The sequence below is a fragment of the Rhinoraja longicauda genome, chromosome 21 (assembly GCF_053455715.1).
Source record: "Rhinoraja longicauda isolate Sanriku21f chromosome 21, sRhiLon1.1, whole genome shotgun sequence".
In the NCBI taxonomy this organism is placed as follows: domain Eukaryota; kingdom Metazoa; phylum Chordata; class Chondrichthyes; order Rajiformes; family Arhynchobatidae; genus Rhinoraja; species Rhinoraja longicauda.
The window spans coordinates 23,480,082-23,492,591 of record NC_135973.1 but is presented as its reverse complement, the minus strand read 5'-3'; the positions used below and the strand labels follow the sequence as shown (position 1 = coordinate 23,492,591).

At 44.2% G+C, this 12,510-nt stretch overlaps 1 protein-coding gene across 6 annotated transcripts in view; it reads right to left on the bottom strand.

The window, feature by feature from the left end:
- tsc2 (TSC complex subunit 2) overlaps nucleotides 1-12,510 on the bottom strand; it is a 91,492-nt gene that overhangs the window by 47,289 nt on the left and 31,693 nt on the right. For all 6 annotated transcript variants that reach the window (XM_078418115.1, XM_078418117.1, XM_078418116.1 and 3 more), the window contains 6 exons: nucleotides 11,789-11,911; nucleotides 9,396-9,502; nucleotides 7,909-8,044; nucleotides 4,198-4,320; nucleotides 2,251-2,385; nucleotides 33-222 (listed from right to left, as the gene is read on the bottom strand). In XM_078418115.1, the coding sequence (XP_078274241.1) occupies nucleotides 33-222; nucleotides 2,251-2,385; nucleotides 4,198-4,320; nucleotides 7,909-8,044; nucleotides 9,396-9,502; nucleotides 11,789-11,911 (814 nt within the window). The remainder of the gene's footprint in view (nucleotides 1-32; nucleotides 223-2,250; nucleotides 2,386-4,197; nucleotides 4,321-7,908; nucleotides 8,045-9,395; nucleotides 9,503-11,788; nucleotides 11,912-12,510) is intronic.

Sequence of the window (12,510 nt, the reverse complement as noted above, 5' to 3'; positions counted from 1 at the left end):
TGTGATCTGATGAAATATCCAGATATCCTTACTTGATAAGAACTCCAGCATGGGAATGGCCATGGTGAGCGTGGCAGAGATGTGGGTCAGTTTGAGGATGATGCCCGGTAGCAGCTTCACCATGATTTCGGGCATCTCGATGATGCACATGGTCAAGGTCACCACACATTGCTTGGCACATCGATAGATCAGCCCGGTATCGAGGCAATGAACAAACTCACGCTATTCAAAACATAAAAGAACAATGTTTAGTTTGGAACCTCAGAATAATGACGTGCTCATAAGGATATAACAACGACATTTAATCGACTGCAGTTCAGTTTTGAAATGAGTGGATTGGACAGGCTAGATGCAGGAACAATGTACCCCATGTTGGGGGAGTCCAGAACCAGGGGGGTCACTGTTTAAGAATAAGGGGTAGGCCATTTAGGACTGAGATGAGGAAATACCTTTTTACCCAGAGAGTTGTGAATCTGTGGAATTCTCTGCCACAAGGCTGTGGAGGCCAATTCACTGGATGTGTTTTAGAGAGAGTTAGATATAGCTCTTAGGACTAACGGAATCAAGGGATATGGGGAGAAAGCAGGAACGGGGTACTGATTTTGGATGATCAGCCATGATTATATTGAATGGTGGTGCTGGCTCAAAGGGCCGAATGGCCTACTCCTGCACCTATTTTCTATATTTCTATGTTCTTGGAGAACCTGCCTAACCCACTCAGTTACTTGAGCATTTTGTCTCTTTTTATTTGTAAGCTAGCAACTGCAGTTCCTTGTGCCTCCAGAATTAACATTAGCTTGGGGTCAACCTATCATCGCAACTAAAATTTAATTGATGTATTCCTCATCAAACCATTCATTTCAAAACTGAACTGCATCAGATTTCAGAGTCAAGGACTATTATTAGTTTATAGAATCTTATGTATGCAAAAAGGTCATAAGGGATAGGAGTAGAATTAGGCCATTTGGCCCATCAAGTCTACTTCGCCATTCAATCATGGCTGATCTATCTCTCCTAACCCCATTCTCCTTCCTAATTCCATAAAAGCAGTGAGTTACTTACAGAAGGAAGGGTCTCGACCCGAAACGTCACCCATTCCTTCTCTCCCGAGATGCTGCCTGATCTGCTGAGTTACTCCAGCATTTTGTGAATAAATACCTTCGATTCATGCCAGCATCTGCAGTTATTTTCTTATACTTACAGAAGGAGATATCAAACTAAATAACATAACATAATGTAATAAAGAGTCACTGCAGATGCTGGTTTATACCAAAGATAGACACAAAATGCTGGAGTAACTCTGCAGGTCAAGCAGCATCTCTGGAGATAATGAATAGGTGACAATTTGGGTTGCCACCCTTCTTCAGACGTGTGTGTGTGTGTGTGTGCGCTCCGTGTGTGGAAAATCTATATATATATATGCACATATACATATAAAAATAATTATTTTTGTTTTAAACCTCACTGTGCGTAATGCAGTGGGTTAGGCGGCATCTCTGGAAAATATATAGATGACGGTTCGGGCCGAGACTCTTCTTCAGACTATGGAAACCAGCATGTAAACCTGAGGGGTGATCTTATGGAAGTGTACAAGATTATGAGAGGAATAGATGGAGTAAATGCACAGAGTATTTTACCCAGAGTAGGAGAATCAAGAAACAGGACCATAGGTTTAAGGTGAGGGGAGGAATGATTTAATAGGAACCCAAGAGGCAACTTTTTTTTACACACATGGGGTGGTGGGTACACAGAACGAGCTGCAGGGGAAGGTAGTTGAGGCAGGCATTATCGTAACATTTTTTTTAAAAATTGGACAGGTACATGGACAGGACAGTCCAGTCTGTTAGGGCCAAAGGTGGGTAGTGTAGATGGAGCATGTTGGTCGGTGGGGGAAGTTGGGCCGAAGGGCCTGCTTCCACACTGTATGACTCTATCTGCAGGTCGTTGTTTCTCCGTTAAACCATATCTGTAGTTTAGTTTATTGTTACGTGTACTGAGGTACAGTGAAAAGCTTTTGTTGCCTGCTGACCAGTCAGCAGAAAGACAATACATGATTACAATTGAGCCATCCGCAGTGTACAGATACATGATAAAGGGAATAACGTGAATATTAAGATCACAGTTAAAGTAAGAAATGTTGCTGTAGAGATTTAAGTGGAGCGGTTGTAATGCGTGATAGCAGATCCACCTCTGTGACTAGCACACAAAGAGTTGCCTGGGATGGGCGCCATCTTGGATCTTGTTAACTACCTGCTTGGTCTGGTCCAAGTAAACATGGTAGGAGGTGATGACTGTCAGCACGGGAACCACCACCAACTGGACATCCGTGCGGGAGAAACCCTCGGGCGTATTCCGCAGCCTCTCTGCCAGCTGACGGTCGGTGACCTGAAAAGAAAGATCAGAAATGACTTAGTCATGGAGTGGTAGAGCACGGAAACAGGCCTTTCAGGCCAGCTCATCCATGCTAGGTTTAGTTTAGTTTAGAGATGCAGCACGGAAACAGGCCCTTCAACCCAACTTGTCCATGCTTAGTTTAGAGATGCAGCATAGAAACAATAGATCACCCATTCACACCAGTCCTGTGTAATCCCAGTTTCGCAAATTAATCACTAATTTACAGAGGGCCAATGAACCTACAATCCTGCACGTCTTGGAGATGTGGGAGGAAACCGGAGCAGCCGGAAGAAACCCACGCGGTCACAGGGATTCCCCCGGGTGCTTCTCAGGGAGCTAACATCCATTTGTTTTACATAAACAAAAATAGCCCATTAAATGCATCATTAAACATTCCTCGCCTTCAATACAAAGATATTTCAAGTAGTCATGGCTCTGTTCATAGAGTGCTGTTAAGAGACAACCACGATGCTGTGGATCAGGAGGTACATACAATGTGAAGAGGCATTTTAGGTATCTAAGCTACAAACAACCCCCCCAAAAAACTTTTGTTGCAGATTTCACTCCCTGGTGGATATTAGTGAAATCAGATGAGACTGTGCAACAATCTAGAAATGATAATTATGAAACTACCAGTTTTCTCTTTAGTTTAGTTTAGTTTAGTTTATAGTCACGTGTACTGAGGTACAGTGAAAAGCTTTTTTGTTGCATGCTATCCAGTCAGCTGAAAGACTATACATGATTACAATCAAGCCACCCACAGTGTACAGATACAGGGTAAAGGGAATAACGTGTAGTGCAAGATAAAGTCCAGTAAAGTCCAATCAAAGATTGTCCCAGGGTCTCTAATGATGTGGATGGTAGGTCAGGACCTCTCTCTAGTGGGTGATAGTTGCCTGATAACAGCTGGGAGGAAACTGTCCCTGAATCTTGAGGTGTGTGTTTTCACACTTCTGCACCTCTTGCCCGATGGAAGAGGGGAGAAGAGGGAGTGCGACTGATCCTTAATTATGCTGGTGGCCTTGCTGAGGCAGTGTGAAGGTCTATACTACTTCAATTCGTTGAATTAAATTCCCTGGTGGATTTTAACCAGCAGGTCTATTTGAGTCTCTGGATTGTTGGACCGGGCCTCTGCACTATTAATTCAATAATTGAATTACTTTTGTCACCATTCCCAAACTTAAATTAGCTGCTCATCATATAGACCTATCAAAGCCTGCAAGGCTCTACCCCTGCACATGTACTCTAACGATGCCCTGTGCCAAGTCTAACACAAAGCAGAGGGTGTTGATCAGTCCTGACTGCATCTGTGTGGTCCTAGTGGAAAAAACATTTGTTTTAAATAGAAAATAAAAATACAACATAACATAGGCAAATGAATTGCCTTTAATTTAGCAATGCTATTGGGTGTTGATTTATGCTGCAGTGATCATAATCCGTTTCAGACACTTGAACAATTAAAGTTATATATACAACTTAAATTTTAAGCTTAAAAAGACACAAAGTGTTGGAGTTACTCAGCGGGACAGGCAGCATCTCCAGAGAACATGGGAAGGTGATGTTTCAGGTTGGGACCCTTCTTCAGACTCTACAGTCTAAAGAAGGGTCCCGACCCAAAACGACACCTATGTACGTTCTCCAGGGAAGCTGCCAGACCCGCTGAGTTACTCCAGGACTTTGTGTCACAAAGAATATCTACTGAGCTTAAAAGAGGACTTCCAGCATTTGTGGAATGGATTCTAAACGGCAGGTTATTCCAGTTTACACAGCGTGGCATAGATGACTTTTTTGAATAAATCTTACCATGGTACAGAGAGCTGAGCAGAGTTGGTCAATGCTGCACAGAGAGGTCAGAATTAACCCCTTGTATTTGAGCAACTCTGGCAACGTATCCAATACGAGTTTCAGCACCTTCCAGTCCGTCTCCTTCACAGGGAACAAGAGTACACAATGAACAAGGGAGAAGTCTTATTGGTAGCAGGCATATTCACACACGTGAATTTAAATCATTCAATCATTTGATGTGGTTTCTCCAACAACCTCAAGGGAAGTTTGCACAAAAGCTCATTGGTTGTCAGCCTCACTGATTTTAGTAGAGGCACAAAATGAGAGAATAAGTTTTTATGATGGTGATGTAGGAAATTCTGGAAATTAAAAGAAAACTGGGAAAGACTAGAATATATTTAAGCCAAGAGTCATAGCATCAAACAGCATTGAAACTGTAACGTCCAGGTTCAGGAGCAGCTTCGTCCCTTCAACCAATAAACGTGAACCTCCAAATAAGCTCCAAACTATATAGACTTTGTTTGGGGCAATGTTTTTGTCTTTGCACTTTTATTGTTTGTTTGGTTTTATATATATACCAAACTTTTTTTGTTATTATGGTGTTTACAGCGTATTGTGTTTACATATCTGTTGTGCTGATGGAAGTAAGAATTTCATTGTTCCATTTCTAGACATATGTCCATTAAACACTCTTGACTCTCTTTTGACTAGCCCTTCGGCCCAACTTGTCCATGCCAACCAAGATGCCCCCCCCGTGGGATCGCTGGGCACCGCAGGGGATCGGATGCATCCTGGATAGGGATTGTAATATAGTTGTATAATAGTTTATTTTTGTATATTTGTTTGTATTGTATTCTGGTGGTGGGTTCTGTTTTGTTTTATTGAATTGTAAATATTGTCTTTAAATAATTGAATACATTTTTTGATTAAAAAAAAGATGCCCCATCTACCCTAGCCTGGTGTTTGACCCATACCCTTCTAAACCTTTCCTGTCGTACTGGGGAAGCATGATGGGAAAAGAGGACAACATAATGAAGGTAACAAAGATCATTTTAGGAAAGGCAATAAATAGAAATCCAATAGATTTAGGAGGTGTTTATATTGCAAGGCATAGCTTGCTGGTGTCAAGATAAACATAGGAGGTTGTAAATGAGGCTCAACTGATTGTAAGATAAGACACTTTTTGACGCCCATTTGCAAGAAAATGGAGAACGGTTTTCTGAATCAGAGGGAAGAGAAAGTTGAAGGTTGTTCACTGATGAATTATTTCAAAAATTGTAATATCGGCATGCAACAATTGTGTCAGAGGCTATAAAAAAACTGCAAGTGTTGTCAATCAATGAAGCACACTGGGTTCTGTCAGATTGTTCCCCAGTGCACACTGTTAAGGCCTTGAATAAGCCTACTTGTTTGAGAAACTCACCACTGCTCTACAAAGGTTTCTTTGCAAGATCCAATCTGTAATTAAGAAGCTGACTGAGTCCCCATGTGAGAGCCAGATTTGGGGTACAGGTCAAACACACAATTCCCTCCAATAGATGGGGAAATGGTTTATTCACCAAGAATGTTGCTAACCATTGGACAATGTGTACAATTACAAGGTTTGGTGTGTCCTAGCTGGTGAGTAATGCTACTGAAACTAAGAGTCCAGGTTTTCCTCTTTTTTAATAAAAGCAAGGAGGTAATGCTGAGGCTTTATAAAGCACAGTGGGTGACACAGCCTCACAGCCTGAGACCCGGATTTGATCTTGACCTTGAGTGCTGTCTGTGTGGGGTTTGTATGTTTGCCCTGTGACCGCATGAGTTTTCACCGGGTGTCTGGTTTCATCCCACATTCCAATGGTTGTATTCACAAAATGCTGGAGTAACTCAGCAGGTCAGGCAGCATCTCAGGAGAGAAGGATTCACAAAATGCTGGAGTAACTCGGCAGGTCTTCCAAAGGTTGTAGGTTAATTGTCATTTGTAAATTGCCCCTAGTGTACAGGATGCAAAAGTGGGAAAACACAGAACTAGTGTACAGGTGATCGATGGTCGGCGTGGACTCGGTGGGCTGAAGCCCAGTTTCCATGCTGTATAAACTAAACTAAAACACTGTTTAGACCCCATTTTCAATATTGTGAGCAGTTTTGGTCCCCATGTCGTCGGTGAGGGTCCAGAGGAGCTTTGCGAGAATGATCCCAGGAATGATTGAGTTAAAGCATGATGTGCGTTTAATGTCTCTGGGCGTGTACTCGCTGGTTTAGAAGGATGAGGGAAGATCTCAATGAAACCTATCGAATATTGAAAGGCCTGGATAGATTGGATGTGGAGAGGATGTTTCCAGTAGTGGGAGTCTAGGACCAGAGGGCACAGCCCCGGAATAAGAGTGTGTATCTTTAGAATGGAGATAAGGAGGAATTGCTTTATTCCAGGAGGTGGTGATTCTGTGGAATTCATTGCCACCAACGGCGGTGGAGGCAAAGCCATTGGATATTTTTAAAGTGGAGATTGATAGGTTCTTGATTAGTTAGGGCATTAAAGGTTACAGGGAGAAGGTAGGAAAATGGGGTTGAGAGGGAAAAATAGATCAGCCATGATTGAATGGCAGAACAGATGCAATGGGCAGAATGGCCTCATTCTCCTGTCTTATGAACCCAACCTCATCCTAACTGCTTTCATTACATCTTTTCAGTTAGATGCCGACACAGATAGTCGGGTCCCATGATTGTGCTCTGACTGAAACGGTTCACAATTCTGCTATCAACGGTAGAAAAGTGGAAGATCAGGAAGTCAGTTAAGTAAATGGTGTATTGCATTGAGGCAAATAGCATGCAAGAAATGGGAAGAAGGGTGCCGTGCAGCAGTCTAAATTATCAAACAGCAGAAACGCTCTTCACCATTTGATATGGGTCAATAGTGGTTATTGTCATAAGCAACAGAACAATTAAATTCTTACTTGCTGCAGCTTCACGGGCACATTAGATGTAACAACAATAAATAAACTACATACAATGAATTATGTTTAGATGTTTAGAGGTACAGCACGGAAACAGGTATTTTAGCCAGCCGAATCCACGCCATTGATCACCCATTCACACGAGTTCTGTTATCCACTCCCTACAAACTAGGGGCAATTTACAGCTAATTAACCTACAAACCTGCACGTCTTTGGGATGTGGGAGGACACCACACTACAAACAATATTGAACACAACATACTCCAACTAAACTCCTAACTATGAACTGCCTTGACTGCACTATAGACGTTGGGCTTTATTTTTGTTTGTGCACTATCTAACTTGTTTTAATTTATTGAACTTATTTTTGTTGTTTCTTATGGTATCTACCGAATACTGTATTTATTGTGCTGCTGCATTGTCCCATTTCGGGACATATGACAATAAATCGTTCTTGAAACCCACGCGGTCACAGGGAGAACATGCAAACTCTGCACAGACAGCATCCAAGGTCAGGATCAAACCCGGGCCTCTGGCGCCATGAGTCAGCAGCTCTACCAACAGCGCCTCCCTTGCACCTACTGGAAAGGTGGAAGGTTCTGATCTAAAACGTCACCTTTTTCTCCAGAGATGCTGCCTGAGCCGCTGAGTTACTCCGGCATTTTGTGTCCGTCACTGCTTGGAAAAATAGAACAGCTGAATAGAACTTCCAGACTTGCCCTACAAGCCCCGACAAGAAAAACGAGGTGCCTGTCATTTAATTCCTTTGTGTTTGGGTTTGGAATCAACTTACACGCTCGAGGCATTGCAGGATTGCATTGAAAGCCAGAGAGAAAGGCAAGCAACCCAGCCTAATGGTGGCACTCTGAGCTGTGGCCGGACTTCCTGCCGGTGGAGAGACAGTACCTTGCCCTTTCTTCTCAGAATCACTGCAACAAAATACAATAAATATGTGGATGAAATTTAAAATAAAACAAAGGACAATTTATACCATCCAAATACCATTGGACAGATCAAATCGAACGGCCATGACAACCTAACTGTCATGGTATTTTTTATCATACTTATCATGTTAATACATGTTTAGGTTTGTTATTGTCACATGTACCAATGTACAGTGTACAGCTTTGTTTATGTGCTATCCAATAATCAGATAATACTATGCATAAATACAATCAATCTGAAGAAGGGTCTCAACCCGAAACGTCACCCATTCCTTCTCTCCTGAGATGCTGCCTGACCCGCTGAGTTACTCCAGCATTTTGTGAATAAATACCTTCGATTTGTACCAGCATCTGCAGTTATTTTCTTACAATACAATCAAGCTAAACTCTTTAGACTTTAGAGATACAGATGGAAACAGGCCATTCAGCCCACCAGGTCCACAACGACCAGTGATCACCCAAACACTAACACTATCCGACACACTAGGGACAATTTACAATTTTACTGAAGTCAATTAACCTACAAACCTGTACGTCTCTGAAATGTGAGAGGAAACCGGAGAATTTGAAGCTATTGTAGGACAATACCTTCATGGTGTCAAGCCTCGTTGCATATCTTATGAACAGAGTTTAAATGGAAAATGTAATCATGACATTCCCATCTCAGCCAAAGATTATCCAACTAGTGCAGTAAAATTCTCTTTCATTTCACAGAATCCACAGTGGAACCACACATTGTGTTATCTGGCCCAGAGTCAATGCCAACCCCTTGTTGGTGATTTTATTGACCTATTCTTTGGACATAACACTGCAAACTATTTTCCCTCCAGTTTCTGTCCAATTCATAGAACATAGAATGGTACAACATAGAACAGTGCAGCACAGAAATGGGCCCTTCAGCGTACAATGTTTGTGCTGAACATGATGCCGTTAAACTGATCTGTACATGATCCATATCCCTCTATTCCCTGCACTTCCATGTGACTACCTAAAAGCCTCCTCAACACCACTAAATTATCTGCTGCCAACACCACCCCCTGACAATGCATTCCATGCCTCCTCCACTCTCTGCGTAAAAAATCTGTCCCACACATCTCCATTGAACTTTCTCCCTCTCACCTTATAGCTATGCCCTCTTGCGTTGGACATTTCCACCCCAGGGAAAAAGGTTCTGACTACTCTACCCTCTCTATGTATCTCATAATTGTGTCTACTATTGTAGTCTCCCTTCAACCTCCAACGTTCTAGAGAAAACAATCCAAGTCTATCCAACCACAAAATTCATTGTTGAAAGCCTGGACTGACTTCACTTCCGTCACTCTTACAGATTGCTTACCTGCTTCCACAGAAACAATAGGGACTGAATCTTACAATCTTGTCCTTGTTTGGCACTCCGATACGAAAGAGAGAGTCCGCTCGGAGATGCAGGAAAAAATTAAACACCTACAAAGAAAAAACATGACTCATCAAAAAACACACAATTAGAAACAGGAAGCTGATAACATAACATACATAACATAACAACACTTTATTGTCACTCGGCACACCGAACGAAATTTCAGCAGTCACAGCAAAAAAAGAAAAGAACACAGGACACACGACCCCAACACAAACATCCATCACAGTGACTCCAAACACCCCCTCACTGTGATGGAGGCAACAAAACTTCCCCTCTCCTCCCCCCGCACAGACAGCTCGACCCCTACCGAGGCAACCGACACGCACAGCCCCCGCAAGGGGATGGAACGCCCCCCGGCCGAGCCGCCCCGGGCACTGAAACGTCCCGCGGCCGCACCGGGCGATGTTAAGTCCAGCGGCCGAGCCGCACCGGGCACTGAAACGTCCCGCAGCCGAGCCGCGCCGGCGATGTCAAGTCCAGCGGCCGAGCCGCACCGGGCACCGAAACGTCCCGCGGCCGAGCCGCACCGGGCACTGAAACGTCCCGCGGCCGAGCCGCGCCGGCGATGTTAAGTCCCGCCGCCGAGCCGCACCGGGCACTGAAACGTCCCGCAGACGAGCCGCGCCGGCGATGTTAAGTCCCGCAGCCGAGCCGCGCCGGCGATGTTAAGTCCCGCAGCCGAGCCGCACCGGGCACTGAAACGTCCCGCAGCCGAGCCGCGCCGGCGATGTTAAGTCCCGCAGCCGAGCCGCACCGGGCACTGAAACGTCCCGCAGCCGAGCCGCGCCGGCGATGTTAAGTCCCGCAGCCGAGCCGCGCCGGCGATGTTAAGTCCCGCAGCCGAGCCGCACCGGGCACTGAAACGTCCCGCGGCCGAGCCGCGCCGGCGATGTTAAATCCAGCGGCCGAGCCGCGCCGGGCGATGGAAGGCCCCGCGGGCGAGCTGCGCCCCGGGGAAGAGACCTAATAAAAGAAAGGTTTCCCCCGCCCCCCCCGCCCCACCCCCAACACACCCACCCCCCCCCCCCACACATACACAGCCAAAAACAGAAACAAAAACCATCCCAACACCGACACAAACAAAAAAAAAGAAAAAAAGACAAACAGACTGCCAGAGAGCCGCAGCCGTTAGGCGCAGCCAACTCCTCCCATTAAGGGGTTGGAGGCAGGAAACATGTTCCCAATGTTGGGGGAGTCCAGAACCAGGGGCCACAGCTTAAGAATAAGGGGTAGGCCATTTAGAACGGGGATGAAGAAAACCTTTTTCAGTCAGAGAGTTGTAAATCTGTGGAATTCTCTGCCTCAGAAGGCAGTGGAGGCCAATTCTCTGAATGCATTCAAGAGAGAGCTAGATAGAGCTCTTAAGGATAGCGGAGTCAGGGGGTATGGGGAGAAGGCAGGAACGGGGTACTGATTGAGAATGATCAGCCATGATCACATTGAATGGCGGTGCTGGCTCGAAGGGCCGAGTGGCCTACTCCTGCACCTATTGTCTATTGTCTATTGAAGCACTGCAAAGCAATGATACCTTTCACTTTTAGAACTTGCCACATGTACAATGACCAGTTTATTTCAGAAGGAGCTGTGATTTAAATTATATTTAATACATGTACTAGACAAGAATGTCTGACCCCCAAAGTGAGGTTACTTATAAATCTCTGATTATTCGCTTATTAAAGAGCACAACTCCTCATCGGATGATGCCCTGAGACAGGCACATTCAAAGAAATGTCAGCCTTTAAAACTTTGTCACAATTGCGTCACAAGCTCATTATCTTGCTTCCTGAAATGGAAGTTGTCCAGCTTATTAAATCATCGTTGAGCTTTAGAATAGCAGTGAGCAGGTTTGCAGAACCAAACCCGAGACAGGCCAAGAGAAAGCTGGCCTTCAAAGTAAAAAATATTTTTCTCAAACAAAAATATTTGTTTAACAGACATCTAAAAATCTGAAATTTAATAAAAAAAGGAACTGCAGATGCTGTTTTTACCAATAAAAACAAAATGCTGGAGTAATTCAGCGGGTCAGGCAGCATCTTTGGAGAACATGGATATGTTTCAGATCGGGACCCTTCTTCAGACTGATTGGCGGGGAGGACCAGAAGCAAGAAAAGATCAGGCCAAATCTAGGCTGACAACAGGTGACGTCAAGCAATCGGTCTGAGGAAGGGTACCGACCCGATACGTCACCGATTCATTTTCTCCAGGTATGCTGCCTGACCCGCTGAGTTTGTCCAGCATTTTGTGTCTAGAAATCTGGTGTAGGATGTGGCTGCACAAATTTAAGTTTGTTGCACAGGTTATTGGGTAATGAATTCTCTAGATTTACCTACCTTCAGACGAATGCTGCTGGCAATAGCAGAGGAGTACATTTGCAGGTAATGTGACTGTATGTGGCTTATCAGAAGTTCATAGACTCGACCCGCATGGCTGGCAGGCAAACTGTACAACTTGGTCTGGAAAGAAAAATGGTAACATTCATGCATGAATTATGCCAAAATACAGTGTGGTGTGAACTCAAGGTCGGAGATGCGTATGTTGCAGCTGAGACAGAACATAGAACAGTCCCTTCGGCCCACAATGTCTGTACCGAACGTGATGCCAAGTCCAACTCTTACCAATCTGCACATAATTCATATCACTCCATTCCCTGCATATCCATGTGCCTTAAAAACCTTTTAAATGCCACTGAAGCATATCAGGCACCTGAACCATCCTATCAACAAATAGAAAGCGGCTCTGGGCTGCAACATACCTGATTGGACACCCCGCAGACTATCTTGTAATCAGAATTTTAAGGACTTTATCTTGCACTAAACATTATTCCCTCTATCCTGTATCTGTACACTGTGGACAGCTTGATTATAATCATGTATAATCTTTCCACTGACTGGATAGCAGCAACAAAAAAGCTTTTCACTGTACAGCTTTTCACGTGACAATAAACTAAACTAAACTAAATATATAATGGTAGTTTTATGGAGATGCAGGAAAGAAGGGAAAACAGCTTACTTTGTAAGAGAGTTCAAATGCCACCAAGAACAAGCACCTGGAA